The sequence below is a fragment of the Talpa europaea genome (assembly GCF_964194135.1).
Source record: "Talpa europaea genome assembly, chromosome: X".
NCBI lineage: Eukaryota > Metazoa > Chordata > Mammalia > Eulipotyphla > Talpidae > Talpa > Talpa europaea.
This window is the reverse complement of record NC_140081.1, coordinates 95,184,279-95,196,809: the sequence shown is the minus strand read 5'-3', so window position 1 is coordinate 95,196,809 and position 12,531 is coordinate 95,184,279. Positions and strand designations below refer to the sequence as shown.

Genomic DNA, 12,531 nt, shown 5'->3' with positions numbered 1-12,531 from the left:
CCCCCCCTCCCCAGACTTCTCCCCGGGGGGCTGCCCACCAGACTCCGCAGGAAGCTCCCCCCTGTTGCCCCTCGGGAGGTCACCTCAGTGGCGCCGTGGGAACCCCCTTCCCTGGAAGGCCGCCCTCACCTCCGAGCCCCCGCCGGGGGCTCCTGTCGAGCAGCGCTTCTGCTTTGCTCCCCGAGTGCGTCAGGACCCCGGGGAACAGCTTCCTGCCCCTTTCCTTCCTCCCGCCCCGCCCCGCTCCCAGCTGCCGTGGCAGGGCGGGATCGGGGTGCGGAGACCCCGACACCGGCGGCCGGCCCGGGGCGCCCCGCTCGGACCGGCCGGGGGGCAGGCGGACGCGGAGATGGAAAACGACAGGATTTTATTGCTATGTTCGCGGTGGCTTTTAGCACAGTAAGAGGGTCCCCGCCGGCCCCGCCCGCACCCTCCGGCGACGTCGGGGCGCGGGTGCGCGTGCGGGCGCGGGGCGGCCTCGGAAGGGTCCGCTCGGCTGTCTGGGAAATGGAGGTGACACCGACGGGGCTTCATTCAAGCTGCTACGTGGAAGACTCGAGCCGTGGAAAGCGCACGGGCCGTGAGCTCGCGGGCCGGAGCGGCGCCCGAGGTCCTCCCGGGCCTGGGCCGGGGCCCAGCTCGGGTCCCCGCAGGCGTGCCCGGCCCAGGGGGGCAGGGCGAGGGCCGGCCCCGGCGCGCCGGACCCGGACGGACAGGACGCCGGCTTGGGGGCAAAGAGGGTGTGCGGGGACACCCTTGGAGGCCCCCTGTGCACCTTCCCGCCCAGCCTGGGGCCGGGGTACACATGCACACCCGCTCGACAGACTTGCGCAGCGGGAAGCTTTGCTTGGCCTATGAAATTAGATCTAGAGATTCACACTCCTTGGCTGGGGGACAGCGAGGTCGCGGGGGCGGGAGTGGGGGGGAGGGGCTTCAGGGCAGTTTTCTTCTTTAGAAATATACAAGCAGAAACCTCTCTCCTGGAGTTTTTATAAAATGTGCAAAATACAAGCCTTGTCGCCCACAGGCACAGTTCACATCTGGCGCTCGCCTGGGCTCGGGTAGAGCTGCGCTCGCCCACGAGCTCGCACTGGCCACGGGCGGCGACTGGCGCGGGAGCCCCACGGCTCCGCTGCTGGCTGGCTCTCTAAGCTTCTAGAGTGGGGGGGGTAGCCCGGCTGAAACATTCGCCTGGTCCTGCTGCCCCTCCCTCCCCTTCCCTGCCCTCCCGGCCTCAGGTGAGGACACAAGGGCAAGCTGGGCGGAGCCGGGCCGGGCAGGCCGGGGCTGGGGGTGGGGGCAGGGGTGGGCAGCAGGCCTGGGAGGCAGCTTGGTTAAGGGGGGCGGGGAGGCATCTATTTTTGGTGGGTTGTGATATTTTTGGCGTTTTATTAAAAATGGAAAAAGTTATTTTAGTTAGCACGCGTGGTGCTTCCTCCCTTCCCCCTCAGGCAGACCCCAAAAGTGACAGGGAAAGGCAGGCCCCCTGGAGAGAGGGATGGGGGTGGGGGGAAAGCAGGGGCTGCTATGGCTACAAGAGGGTGAGCTGGTGACGTGGCCGCGGGCCGTCACATGACGCTCTCCACCACCACGACTTTGCTGCTCTCAGACACTGGGGTCAGGGTGGTCAGGCCCCTGACATCCGAGTCCTGAGCTCTGTACTCCAAGTGGTGGAGGCCCCAGACAGGCTGTGTCAGGTGCTGCCAGCGCTGCGGGAGAGAGCCCTGTGAGCCCCCCCCCACCTCCACCCCCGCTCCCGCCCACTCGGGACCCAGGGCCGCACCCCCGCCCGGGACACCCACTCGGCCGCCAGGCCTGCACCGAGAACATGGTGTCAGATGGTTAGCACGGGCATGGGGGTGAGGACAGGTGCCTCCCCGCCGCGGCCCCGGAGGGCCTGCTGTCCTCCACGGTCCCTCCCGTGACCCAACAGGAGGGAGGGCTCGGAGGGGACTGACCTCGGCCATGGTCCCCTTGGCCCTGAGGAGGCAGCCCACGAGGTGCAGGGGCACGCACAGCATGGAGGAGAGCGCGAAGGTCCAGCCCACGGCCTCGCCCCACCACGGGTACACGTAAGTGTTGTTGTAGACCAGTGGCTTGTAGTACACCGCGTTGAAGATGAAGATGCCCTGTAAGGAGCCCCGTCAGTGGTGGCAGCGGCGGTCCCGGGTGCCCCCAGGCCTGCCCAGCGTGCCGGCCCTTACCATGCAGACCAGCGGGGTGAAGAAGGACCAGCACCACTTCATCCAGGGGCACGGTCGGTACCCGATCATGCAGGCCACGTCGTCCATGAAGCGGTCAGCTCCTGGGGTGTGGAGGCGGGGGCAGCTGGAGACCGCCTTACCCCCCGCCCCATCCCTGGCCCTGGGCCACCCCCGGCCCGGACCTACCGTACACCCAGGCCACCACCACACACTCCCAGAAGGCCTGCCAGAGCAGGGTAGTGCCGCTGGCTGAGTAGTAGTCGAACAGCTGGAAGACGTACATCCCGCCCTGGGGACACAGCCAGGTCAGGGCAGGGGTGGCGGCAGTGGAGACCCAGGGCGGCCCCTCCCTGCGCCACTCACATCGGTCACCATGGAGAGGTCGATGACAAAGCAGAGGGCGCAGCAGAGGGCCACGGAGATCTCCCTTTGGAAACGGAAGTAGTAGGAGGCCGGGAGGAGGTCGAGCAGGCCGGTGATGAAGCCTTCCACACCTACAAACTGTGGCCAGGCCCCTCAGGCCGTGCCCCTGGGCCAGCCACCCTGCCCCTCCCCACCCCAGCCCTCTGTCCCCTCCTGCCAACCTGACTGTCCAGACCGAGCAGCAGCAGCATGAAGAAGAAAAGGGCAGCCCAGAGCGGGGCCACGGGCATCAGCGTCACGGCCCGGGGGTAGGCGATGAAGGCCAGTCCTGGCCCTGAGGGGAGAGGCAGTGTGCCGCCAGGCCAGCACCGGACACCTGGTGGCCAGCGCCTGGGCACGTGAGTCAAGGCCCTGCTCCCTGAGGGTGTGCCCATGAGGGCCCGAGAGTGGGGTGTCCGGCAGCTACTGCAGTCACAAGTCTGCAGGAACCCTGGAAAGGCCCAGCTGTCTCTGGGGTGATGGCGGGGCTCCAGTCGCATGAGTGCTCGCAGGGGACATCTGTGCCTTGCAGCGACTCGGCGGCCTGCCCGGGACTGAGCGATGCGATGTGTACGTCTGCACCTTTCTCGGAATGTCTGCCCGTGTGTGCGTGTGCGCAGTAGGTGCCATGGCAGCGCCTGCTGTGTGTGTGGGGGCGGCTCAGGGTCTTTACCTGATTCTGCCACCTTGGAGATGTGCACGCCTTGCTCGGCAGCCATGAAGCCCAGGATGGAGAAGACCACGAAGCCGGCGAAGAAGCTGGTCCCGCTGTTGATGAGCGCCAGGATGATGGCGTCCCTGGCATGGAGGAGACGGGGCAGGTCAGGCTGCCACCACCCCCAGGCAGGCAAGGACAGGGCGGGGACAGGGATGCCTACTTATAGCAGTTGTTGTTGAAGCGATTGTAGCTGCCCAGGGCCGTGAGGGCCCCCAGGCCGATGGCGTAAGAGAAGAAAATCTGGGTCCCGGCGTCTATCCACACCTGGAGAAGAGCCGGCACAGGGCGGGCATGAGGGGCCTGCAGGGCGGCGAGCCCTCTCCCCCTACCCTCTGCCGACACCTCACCTGAGGGGACCCCAGCTTCGACCAGTCGGGCTTGAGATAGTAGATGATGCCGTCCAGGGCGCCGGGCAGCAGCACTCCGCGCACCAGCAGCACCACGAGGACCACGTAGGGGAATGTAGCGGTGAAGTACACGATCTGGGGGGCAGGCGGCTCAGAGGGGGCAGCGGCGGCGCCCCCAGGCCCTGCCCAGCAGACTCCCCACACCCGGAGGGCTAGGCTGGCACCTGTGATCAGAGGTGAGGAGGAAGGGGCCAGGCCCCCTCACTCCCCAGTGCCACGGCTCCCCCAGAGGAAGAGGGGGGCTGGGCAGAGGCAGCACCTCCCCAGGCCTGGAGGGGCCCTTGGCCTGGGGCAGGTCCCCCCCGCCCTGAGTCAGCACAGGCCTCTGCCCCGCTCCTGGGGGTGGCCAGCTCAGCAGGACCCTGCTGGGGGCACCCTCAGCACGTCTTGTTACCAGGTGTCAGAACCCCCGAGGGAGGGACCCCCCCTCCCCGGGTCCCCAGGCCTGCAAAGCAGACTCAGATAATGAGCAAGGAAGAGAGACCAGGGTCACGGGGTGAGAGGTGCCCGATGAGAGGGAGGGGCAGCTACAGCCCGGGCCCCCTCAGGGAGAGGGCTGAGGGATGTGGACTGGGAGGGTGGGGAGACTGTCCGGCAACGGGTGAGGACCAAGGGGCCTGAAGTGAAGTCCCTGCCCGCCTCAGGTGCTGGCCCTGCCCAGTCATTTTTCTGTGGCAGAGATGGATCCCTGGCAGAGAGACACACACGCTGGGCCAGACTCTCCCAGTACCTTTCCTGTGGACTTGACCCCCTTCCAGACGCAGAAGTAGACCAGCACCCAGCAGGCCAACAGACACAGGGTCACTTCCCAGTTGAGGGCCCCTGGCACGTCCAAACCCCCGGAGAGGCGCAAGACTTTATTCCTGGGGGCGGGTGGGGGAGGGAGCCCCTGAGGATGAGCCGCAGAGCGCCCCGGGCCCTGGAGCGAAGCCGTGCCAGGGGTGTGCGGGGCAGCTGCCCCCTCCCACAGCCCCGAGTGTCCCAGTTCCCTCCCGGGGCCTCGTGGGTGCGCCGGGAGCGGGGAGCCCCTGGGCGGGGGTGGTGGGGTGGCCGCCGACTCGGGTGCCCCTGCCTGCAGCCAGCGCTCCGCCGGGCTGCGGACGCGACGCGGCCGGAGGGAGCAAGGGTGCCGAGGGTGCAAGGCCCGTGTCACCCGGCTCGCCGGGGTGGGGGTGTGGGGCGGGCCAGGCGGCGAGGACCGCTCGTCACGCGGCGTGGGCCTGGGGGTGCAGACTGTGCCCAGCACACACAGACTCGTGGGAGCCCGAGGGACAGGCCAGGCCCGGCCCCGAGCGCTGACTCACTCCCAGAACTCGATGACCGGGGACCGGCGGTCAGCGAGCTGGTCACATGTGAGGTTGGCCAGGCTGGCGTTGGCACAGTCTTCGTGGCGGAAGATCTCCACGCAGTCGGGCGTGTTCCAGGTGTGGCCGCACGTGGCCCAGGGCAGCGTGGTGGTGAAGGACTTGACCAGGTAGTAGAAGCCCCAGGCCAGCACCATGATGTAGTAGGTGTTGCAGTAGAAGACGATCACCATGGAGGCGTAGCCCAGGCCTGGGGCGGACGGGCTGCGTGTCCGCGGCGCTCTCCGCCCTGTCATCTACCTGCCAGGGCCCGCCCGGCTCCCTGCGTCTGCCCCTGCCCCCTCCATCAGCCATCCCCCCGCCCCCCTCCGTCTTGCTCTGGAGACTCTCCGAGCTCCCCGCGCCCCCAGCCCTCTCCTGCCAGCACCCCAATGCTGGGTGACTCCGGGCTGTGTCTGCATTAGCCTCAGTTCCTTGCTCACCCCCACCCCCACCCCCATCCTCCCCAGACTCCAGGCAGAGTCCCTCGGGTCCCGCCCCCATCTGGGCGCCGAGTGCTGTTGCTGCCCACCCCACACGCCTGTCCTCTTGGCGCCCGCTGCCGCACAGCCACCCTGCCCCAGGCCGGTCCTGGGCCTTCTGCTGAGCCTCTCAGTGGGCAGCCTCTAGGCCCAGCCCCTGTGCGGCCGCCTCCTAGGGCCTTGAGGGACGGCGCCCGCTCAGAAAGGACTCTCAGGTGACCTTTGCCTTCAGTCCTCCCCTTCAGACCCTGAACTTGTGGTGGGTCCTTGCTGCGGGATCCCAGCCAAGCCGCGGCGGCAGGCCCCCTGGCCGTGGGAGAGGGCGGCCGCCGCTGCCGCTAGAGCCAGCCACCCTCCGCTCGCCTGGGTGGGCCCGGCGCGCTTGCGGGCCTGCCCCTGCCCTGGTGGAGAGGAGCGCCCCCACCCCGAGCTCCCCAAGGTCATGGGGTGGCCTTTGTGTCCTGCACCCTTTGTAATTAGGGGGGCCATCATGTGGTCTCCCACCTGTGCTCAGAGATTTTCAGGTGGGGTCCAGCGTGACCCAAGATGTGGGAAGAAGGAAGGGTCCCTGAGGGAGGTGGTGGGTGGGGGGGGGGCCCTGGGCTGCTCACCTTTAAACAAGGGGCAGATGTTCCAGACGTTGATGCTGCCGGCCTTCATGAACTGGCCCAGCGAGATCTCCAAGAAGAAAATGGGGATCCCCCCCACCAGGGCGATCAGGACATAGGGAATAAGGAACACACCTGGGGAGGAAGCAGGGGCTCAGGGCGAAGCCATGGGGTGGCCTCTGGCGGTGTCCCAGTGCTGCGGGCGCAGGGCAGGCTCCCAGCGGAGGGGCTTGACTTGAAGCCCCAGCGGCCAGCACGGCCTGCAGCAGCTCTGGGAGGCCAGGCGGGGGCCGCTGCTGGCTCCACCCTGACTCCATCAGCACTTCCCGCTGGTGAATCAGTGCCACTGACTCAGAGGCCCAAGGTGAAAACACGTGGGGGGGAGTTGAGTGTTGGGGGGCAGCCCCTGCGACCCTCCAGCTATGGGCTGAGGGGCCATGCACAGAAGGCTGCCAGCTGCATGGCCACCTTGGGGGGCCTCTCGGGGTAAAGGAGACACGTGCTCACACAAGGCCGCCCCTCGTGTTGCAGTCCCTGTTTGCCAGGCGGCATGGGGAGGAGGAGCATGCCTGTGTGCGCGCCATGGCTGGAGCTCAAGCCTGCGGACTGCCCAGCTTGGGTGAGGACAAGCAGCTGCTGCCCTTGCAGCACCCAGATGTTTGCCGGGGTGGGTGAAGGGCTGGGTGGCATGGGATAGGGAGGTGAAGATGTGTGTGAGCAGGGACAGAGAGAGACCAGGTAGGGGCGAGGTAGGTATGTGCAGGGAACCTCAGTGGGCTGGCTCTGGAGGTGGCAGGCAGGGTAGTGAGGGCCAGAGGCAGGCTTAGGCCAGGAGGCTGGGGGACAGGGGGGCAGCTGGGTCTCAGCAGCTCTTTGCTGGGGGCTATGGTCCTCCCCTCCGGCCCAGTTCTCTGATACTCAGAAGCTGGGCTTGTGTGCAGGTTACAGGTCTCCTGGTCCCAGCATCCTCTTATGTGTGACCTTGGGCTGAGGCCTGTGCTCTGGGCCTCAGTTTCCCACCCATTACCTGCTCATAGTGGCTTCCCCTCAAGCTCAGGGCAGCCCTGCAGTCACAGGGCACATGCGTGCCCATTGCTGTTGCTAAGTTGGGTGGGTGGGCATGGGTGTGCAGGCTGTGGGTTTAGTGGCAGCGGCAGGCCGCAGGCTTCCTGAGCTTGGCTCAGGCACCCAGTGTTCCAGGCCCGGGTAGCGGGCAGGGGGAGGGACAGTGGCCCATTGTGTGTGTATGTGTTCGTGTGTGCACACGTGGGGGGCCTACACAATGTGCCACTTGTGTGCGCGGCAGCGGGGGCAGCTAGGGCTCCTCACCTCTGGGAGCCACCCTAGGAGGCCAGCTCGCCTGCCCACCTCGGTGGCCAATCATTCCCGGCCCAGGTCTGGGAGTCCGGGGGCCCGCCCCGCGGCTTCAGTCGGAGTCGCCGCCCCCCCCCCACGCTGTCAGGCACATGACCAGCCCGAGGGTGGAGGCACGGGCCGGCACGGAGCGCCCCCCGACCTGCCGCCTCCCCACCCGGACTTCGGCCGGCCGGCGCGGGCGGGGGAGGGGGCGCGCGCGGGGCTCACCTCCGCCGTTCTTGTAGCACAGGTAGGGGAAGCGCCACACGTTGCCGAGGCCCACGGCGAAGCCCACGCACGACATGATGAAGTCCATCTGGCGCGTCCAGGTCTCGCGCGGCGGCACGGCCAGGCGGCCGCCGGGTGTCCCCAGGCCCGGGGGCCCGTCGCCCTTGGCGGGGGCCCCGTCGGGCCCGGGGGTGATGAGGGGGCCCTTCTTCTCGTCGCCGGACACACTGTAGATGCCGTTCTCGGCGCTCTTCTTCGCCATGGCCCCGGCGGGCGCTGCGGCCGGGCGGGCGGAGGGGGGCGCCGGCGGCACGGGGGGGGGCCCCGAAGGCGCGGGCCCGCCCGGGGGCGTCGGGGCGGCCGGGCCGGGGGTCGGGGCGGCGGGCGGGCGGGCGGGCGGGGCGGCGGGGGCGTCGCGGTCAGAAGCAGTCCACGAAGCACTTGAAAGTGAGCCTGAAGAATCTCATGTGTGTCGGGGGCCCGGGGGCGCGCGGGCGACGGCGGGGCCCGGCCGGGCGGCGGCGGCGGCGGCGGCTCCCGAGGCTCCTGCTCGCGGCTCGGGCGGCGGCGGCTTCGGGCCGGGTCCGCGGGTCAGCCTAGCGGGGCGCGGGCGGCATGGGGCGCCCGGGGCAGGGTCGGGCAGCGGCGGCCGGAGCCGGGCGCCGCGGCCCGCGGCCCCCCCCCCCGCCGCCCCGCACCCGGGCCCGCGGCGGCGGCCCGGCTCTCCCGCGGCGACGGCGGCGGCGGCGGCGGCGGCGGCGGCGGCGGCCCGGGCGCGCCTCGCCCCCTCCTTCCCGGCGGCGGCGGCTCCAGCCGCTGTCCGGCCGCGCGGGTTCAGCGTCTCGCCCGCGCTCGACCGTCCCTCTCCTCCCGGCCCGGCCGGCCGCCGCTTAAGAAGCGAGTGCCGGTGATGTCACTGGCGCCCCACCCCCACCGCCGCCGCCCCTCCCCCCGCCGCCCGTCTCTCCGCCCCCCGCCGCCGCCGCCGCCCGCAGCCGAGACGCCGCTCCGGCGGGGAGCGGGATGGCGGCTACCTGGGGCGCGGGCGCCGCCCCGTCCGCAGCCCACCGCGCGCCCCCGAGCCGGCCTCCCCGGGCGACGTTCGGGCGCGGGCTCTGCGCGCAGGTGGGCCGCGGGCCTTCGCCACAGGTACCACCCCGCCTGCCCCTGGCACTCGGCCCTCCGCCCGCGCCGGCCGCGGCAGCGGAAGGTCCGCTCCCAGCCCTCGGCGGACAGGTCTCTGCCCGTCCCTTAAGGGGGCGGACGGGGGGCGCTGCTGGGCAGAAGAGTCCGGGCACTGTGGGGCCGAACTGCCCAGGGGGCTCTTTGTGCCCCCCGCCGCCCCCACTCCGCCGCGCCGGCCCGCAGCCGCACAGCCACAGCGCAAGGCTGCCCCCTGCTGCCCGGCAGGTGCACAGGCCCTTCCCGGACACCTCCGTCCCCAGGTCCCGGTTCCCCACCACCGGCGAGCCTCCCCCGGGGCCTCCAGGCCTCCCCAGCAAGAGCAAGGTCGCTCGGCAGCCTCCCCAGCGCCGGGCGGGCAGCTTGTTCGGAATTTTCCAGGACAAGAGCGGCCGCGCGGTGGGGAAGGAAGGGGTCATTGTTCCCCGCGGCCGGGAACAGCACCCCCTCCCCCGTCCCAGGCTCCCCAGGCTCCCGGTGCGCTCTGCACTGCCCAGATGGCTCATCCCGTTCATCTGCGCCCTCAGCCCAACACGGCTCTACGAAGAAAAGCAGCTCTGGCCTGAGCCAGTTGAAGCTGGGTAGGTGAGGGAGGGGCACCCTCTCCCCTGCAGTTGGCAGAGCAGCCTGTGTGGGTGGGGGCTCATGGGGCAGGCACCTCGGGCGTGGGGACCCCTGCCACGTGGCAGGCTCACTCTCGCCATCAGAAGACTCTCACTTGAGTCTTCTCTGGCCCAGCCTGGGGCTGCAGCTGGTGGAGACAAAGAAGCCACAGAGAAGCAGATGACCCCTGGGCAGCCTGGAGCAGCGAGGCCACCAGGGCCAGCACTGAGGGGAGGACACCACTGCGCCCACTGGAGAGCAACCGGGGCAGCCAGCAAAATGACCATGCCCCTCTGCAGAGCAAGGGGGTGGCATGCAGGAGTGGCCGCCCCTGCACACCTTCTCAACAAGCAGGGAGTGACAAGGCCCTGCGGGGGACTTAAGGTCTTGCAGGCCCGAAGAGGGGAGCGGGCAGGGGGCAGGGAGGAAAGGCATGACTGACCGGTAGATGCCCACCAGTGCCGGGAGGGGCTGAGGTGAAGAGAGCAAGGCCAAGGGAGCCTGAGAAGGGCGGCCGGGAGCCGAGGGTGGGGGCCCTCCTCCGCTTGCCAGCTTGGCTGCCTGAGGAGGCGGGTTCCAAGGCCAGGGGCAAGAACAATGGGGTGTGGGGGTGGAGGGGTGTGGGCAGGTGGGGGGAGCTGCCATCTGGGGCTGCTGTGGCCTCTGTGGGTTCGGAGGCCTCTGAGAGGGAGGTGCCCACAAGACATGAAGGGCAAGGTGGCTGCTTGGGGACCTCTGGGGGAACACACCCACCCACAGACACACTGCTGCCCTTGCGGGCTGTCTCTGGTCTTTTGGAGCAGGGGTCTCCACCTCTGTGGGGTATACAGGCCCCCACACACTACCCTCTGACTCTCCTGGCCCCCATGGCCTCCTGCTCCTGGCCAGGCCACCTCTTGCTTCTCTTTATCGCACCGGCCTCACCAAGTCCCCCTCTCTTCTTTGGACTTTTCCAGAGCTGGAGAGAAAACGAAATTCTTCTCCAAGACCTACAAGATCAGGCACGACCTGGCCTGCGGGCTCCCGGCACTGAGCAAGCAGTCTCCAGAGCTCCCCTCCCAACGCAGCCCTCCCCCCACCCCCCCAACCCCCCTACGCCTGCTCAGCTTCTTTGCTGAAATTCCCTCCCCCACCCCCCACCCCCACCCAGGCGGTCCCACTGGACTCAGCTCAGCAGCCACCCAACTGGGCTCACACCTAGGGGCCAGAGGCCAGCTCAGGCACCTTACCCTGTGGGCACCCTCTCGCCCCCACCCCCACCTCCCTCAGCCTCTCACTCCTGCCTGGGCAGGGTAGGCTTCTGTGGCACCCCAAGTTCACCTGCCCAGCCTAAGCCCCATAGTGAGGCTGAAGCTTCCTGGGCGGGGCGCGGCCTGCCAGAACGCCAGCCTGAGCAGCTGCGGGAGGGGGGGATGTGGGGGGGGAGCAGAAGGCTGACGGGGCAGTTAGTGTCCTGGGCCTGGAGGTTGTTCCTGGGGCTGTGTGCAGGTGCCACCGCCCTCTGCCCGGCAGCCCTAGAGGGGTGGGTGGCACCCAGGATGAGCCCTGCCAGGCAGACTTTCCTCACCAGCAGGAGGGGCTGGGGGTGGGGGCCGTGGACCTGTGCGCAGCCCAGAGCGGGTCCTTCAGCTCCCGGGGGATGTGTCTTATGCAGGGCCCTGCCAAGCCCCTGGCAGGGACAATCTTTCAGGGCCCAGTTAGCATGAGGGGGACACATGGGGGTTGGGGGTGGGAGGAGGAGCTGAGGAGGTGGGGAGGATGCCCAGGAGGGAGAGCGAGCTGGGACATCCCATTGTCCAGGCAGGCCTGGGGATCTGAGCTGGGAACTGGACCGGTGCCCCAGGGTGGCCCTGGGGCTCTGAGGTGGCGAGTAGGGTGGCTGGGAGGGATGGGATGGGGTGGGGCTATCCCCAGGGCCCCCCCCCCAGCTGCTGGCTGCTGGAGCAGGGTGGGGGGTCCTCCTGGGGAGGGGCTATGGGCAGAGCAGTGTGGGAATTAGAGCTGGCTGGGAACAAAGGGAAGGCCAGAGCCACCTCGAAGGGCTTTTGTGTTTCCAGCCGGTCCACAAGGGGAGAGGCTGGGGGCGAGTAGGGTCAATGACTGGGCTGGGGAGGGGTGGCCTGTCCCCAACTCCTGCGCAAGTGGCTTGCCCACCACAGACGCCCCTCCCCCAGGGGTTTGTGCATGTGTTTTTTGTTTGTAGAACTTGGGGGGGCTGCAGCACTTGTGTGCAGCCCTGGGGTGCTGCTGACCACTGACCCGGGGGCCGCAGCCCGCCCGCATGCATGAGCTCCTTTGCAGCTGGGGTGATTCTCTTAGACAATGTACTCAAAAGTCCTGGAAGACTTCTCAAGTCTGTGGTGACGGCAGATCCCTTTCCCTGGCATTGGAATCACGAGCCGGTCCCATCTAATGCTGTGAGCTCCTCGTTCCTGTTTTAATAAAAGTCTTTTATGAGGAAGGCTTTCGATGTCCGGACAAGTCGCCGGCGAGCTGGGAGAGTTCCCACACAGTCCCCAGCGCCCCCCTGGGCAGGCGCGCGGGTGGAAAAGCAGCCATCGCGGGAGGCTCTCCGCACGCCAGGCCCGCGGTCTGCTCGGCCGGGATCCCTCGCCTTTTCCCTAGTGTCTTTGTGCCCGAGACTTTGCAGTGCCAGCGGCCGTCACGTGGCCCGCTCCCCTTGGCTGGCCGAGGCCTGCGGAGCTCGCTCGGGAGCGCGGCCCCTGGCGGTGGAGCGGGCGGCCCGCGGGCGGCGCTCTGGGAGGAGCCGAGGGAGCAGCCCTCCCTGCGCGTCCCGGCTCGCCCACCGCCTGACTCATCGCTGTGCCGGGCACCTGGCTCACCCGGCCGCGGCGGCCCGCGCAGCCCGCGCCCGAGCAGGGGCCGCGCGGGGTCCACAGCAGGCGCATGGCCTGCGCAGCTCGTCCCTGCCCCTCTGTAGTGATGGATCACATCCCTTCTTTACCATAGAGACGGCTCATGCCTTTGGTAATAACCC

General features: G+C 68.9%; 1 protein-coding gene across 3 annotated transcripts; it reads right to left on the bottom strand.

The window, feature by feature from the left end:
- Positions 1–1,568: 1,568 nt before the first annotated feature.
- Positions 1,569–8,010, bottom strand: SLC6A8 (solute carrier family 6 member 8; the record flags this gene model as incomplete). Of its 3 annotated transcripts, none has more annotated exons than XM_084259108.1 (13): positions 1,569–1,709; positions 1,959–2,129; positions 2,205–2,305; positions 2,391–2,493; positions 2,568–2,705; positions 2,789–2,901; positions 3,280–3,404; positions 3,485–3,588; positions 3,672–3,806; positions 4,462–4,594; positions 5,036–5,285; positions 6,168–6,299; positions 7,749–8,010. In XM_084259108.1, 13 exons carry the CDS (start codon positions 8,008–8,010, stop codon positions 1,569–1,571), a joined length of 1,908 nt encoding a protein of 635 aa, XP_084115234.1. The 3 variants fall into 3 exon arrangements, with proteins under 3 accessions (XP_084115234.1, XP_084115235.1, XP_084115236.1); XM_084259109.1 differs by having other exon boundaries at positions 2,577–2,705; XM_084259110.1 differs by having other exon boundaries at positions 3,280–3,374.
- Between the last annotated feature and the right edge of the window lie 4,521 nt (positions 8,011–12,531).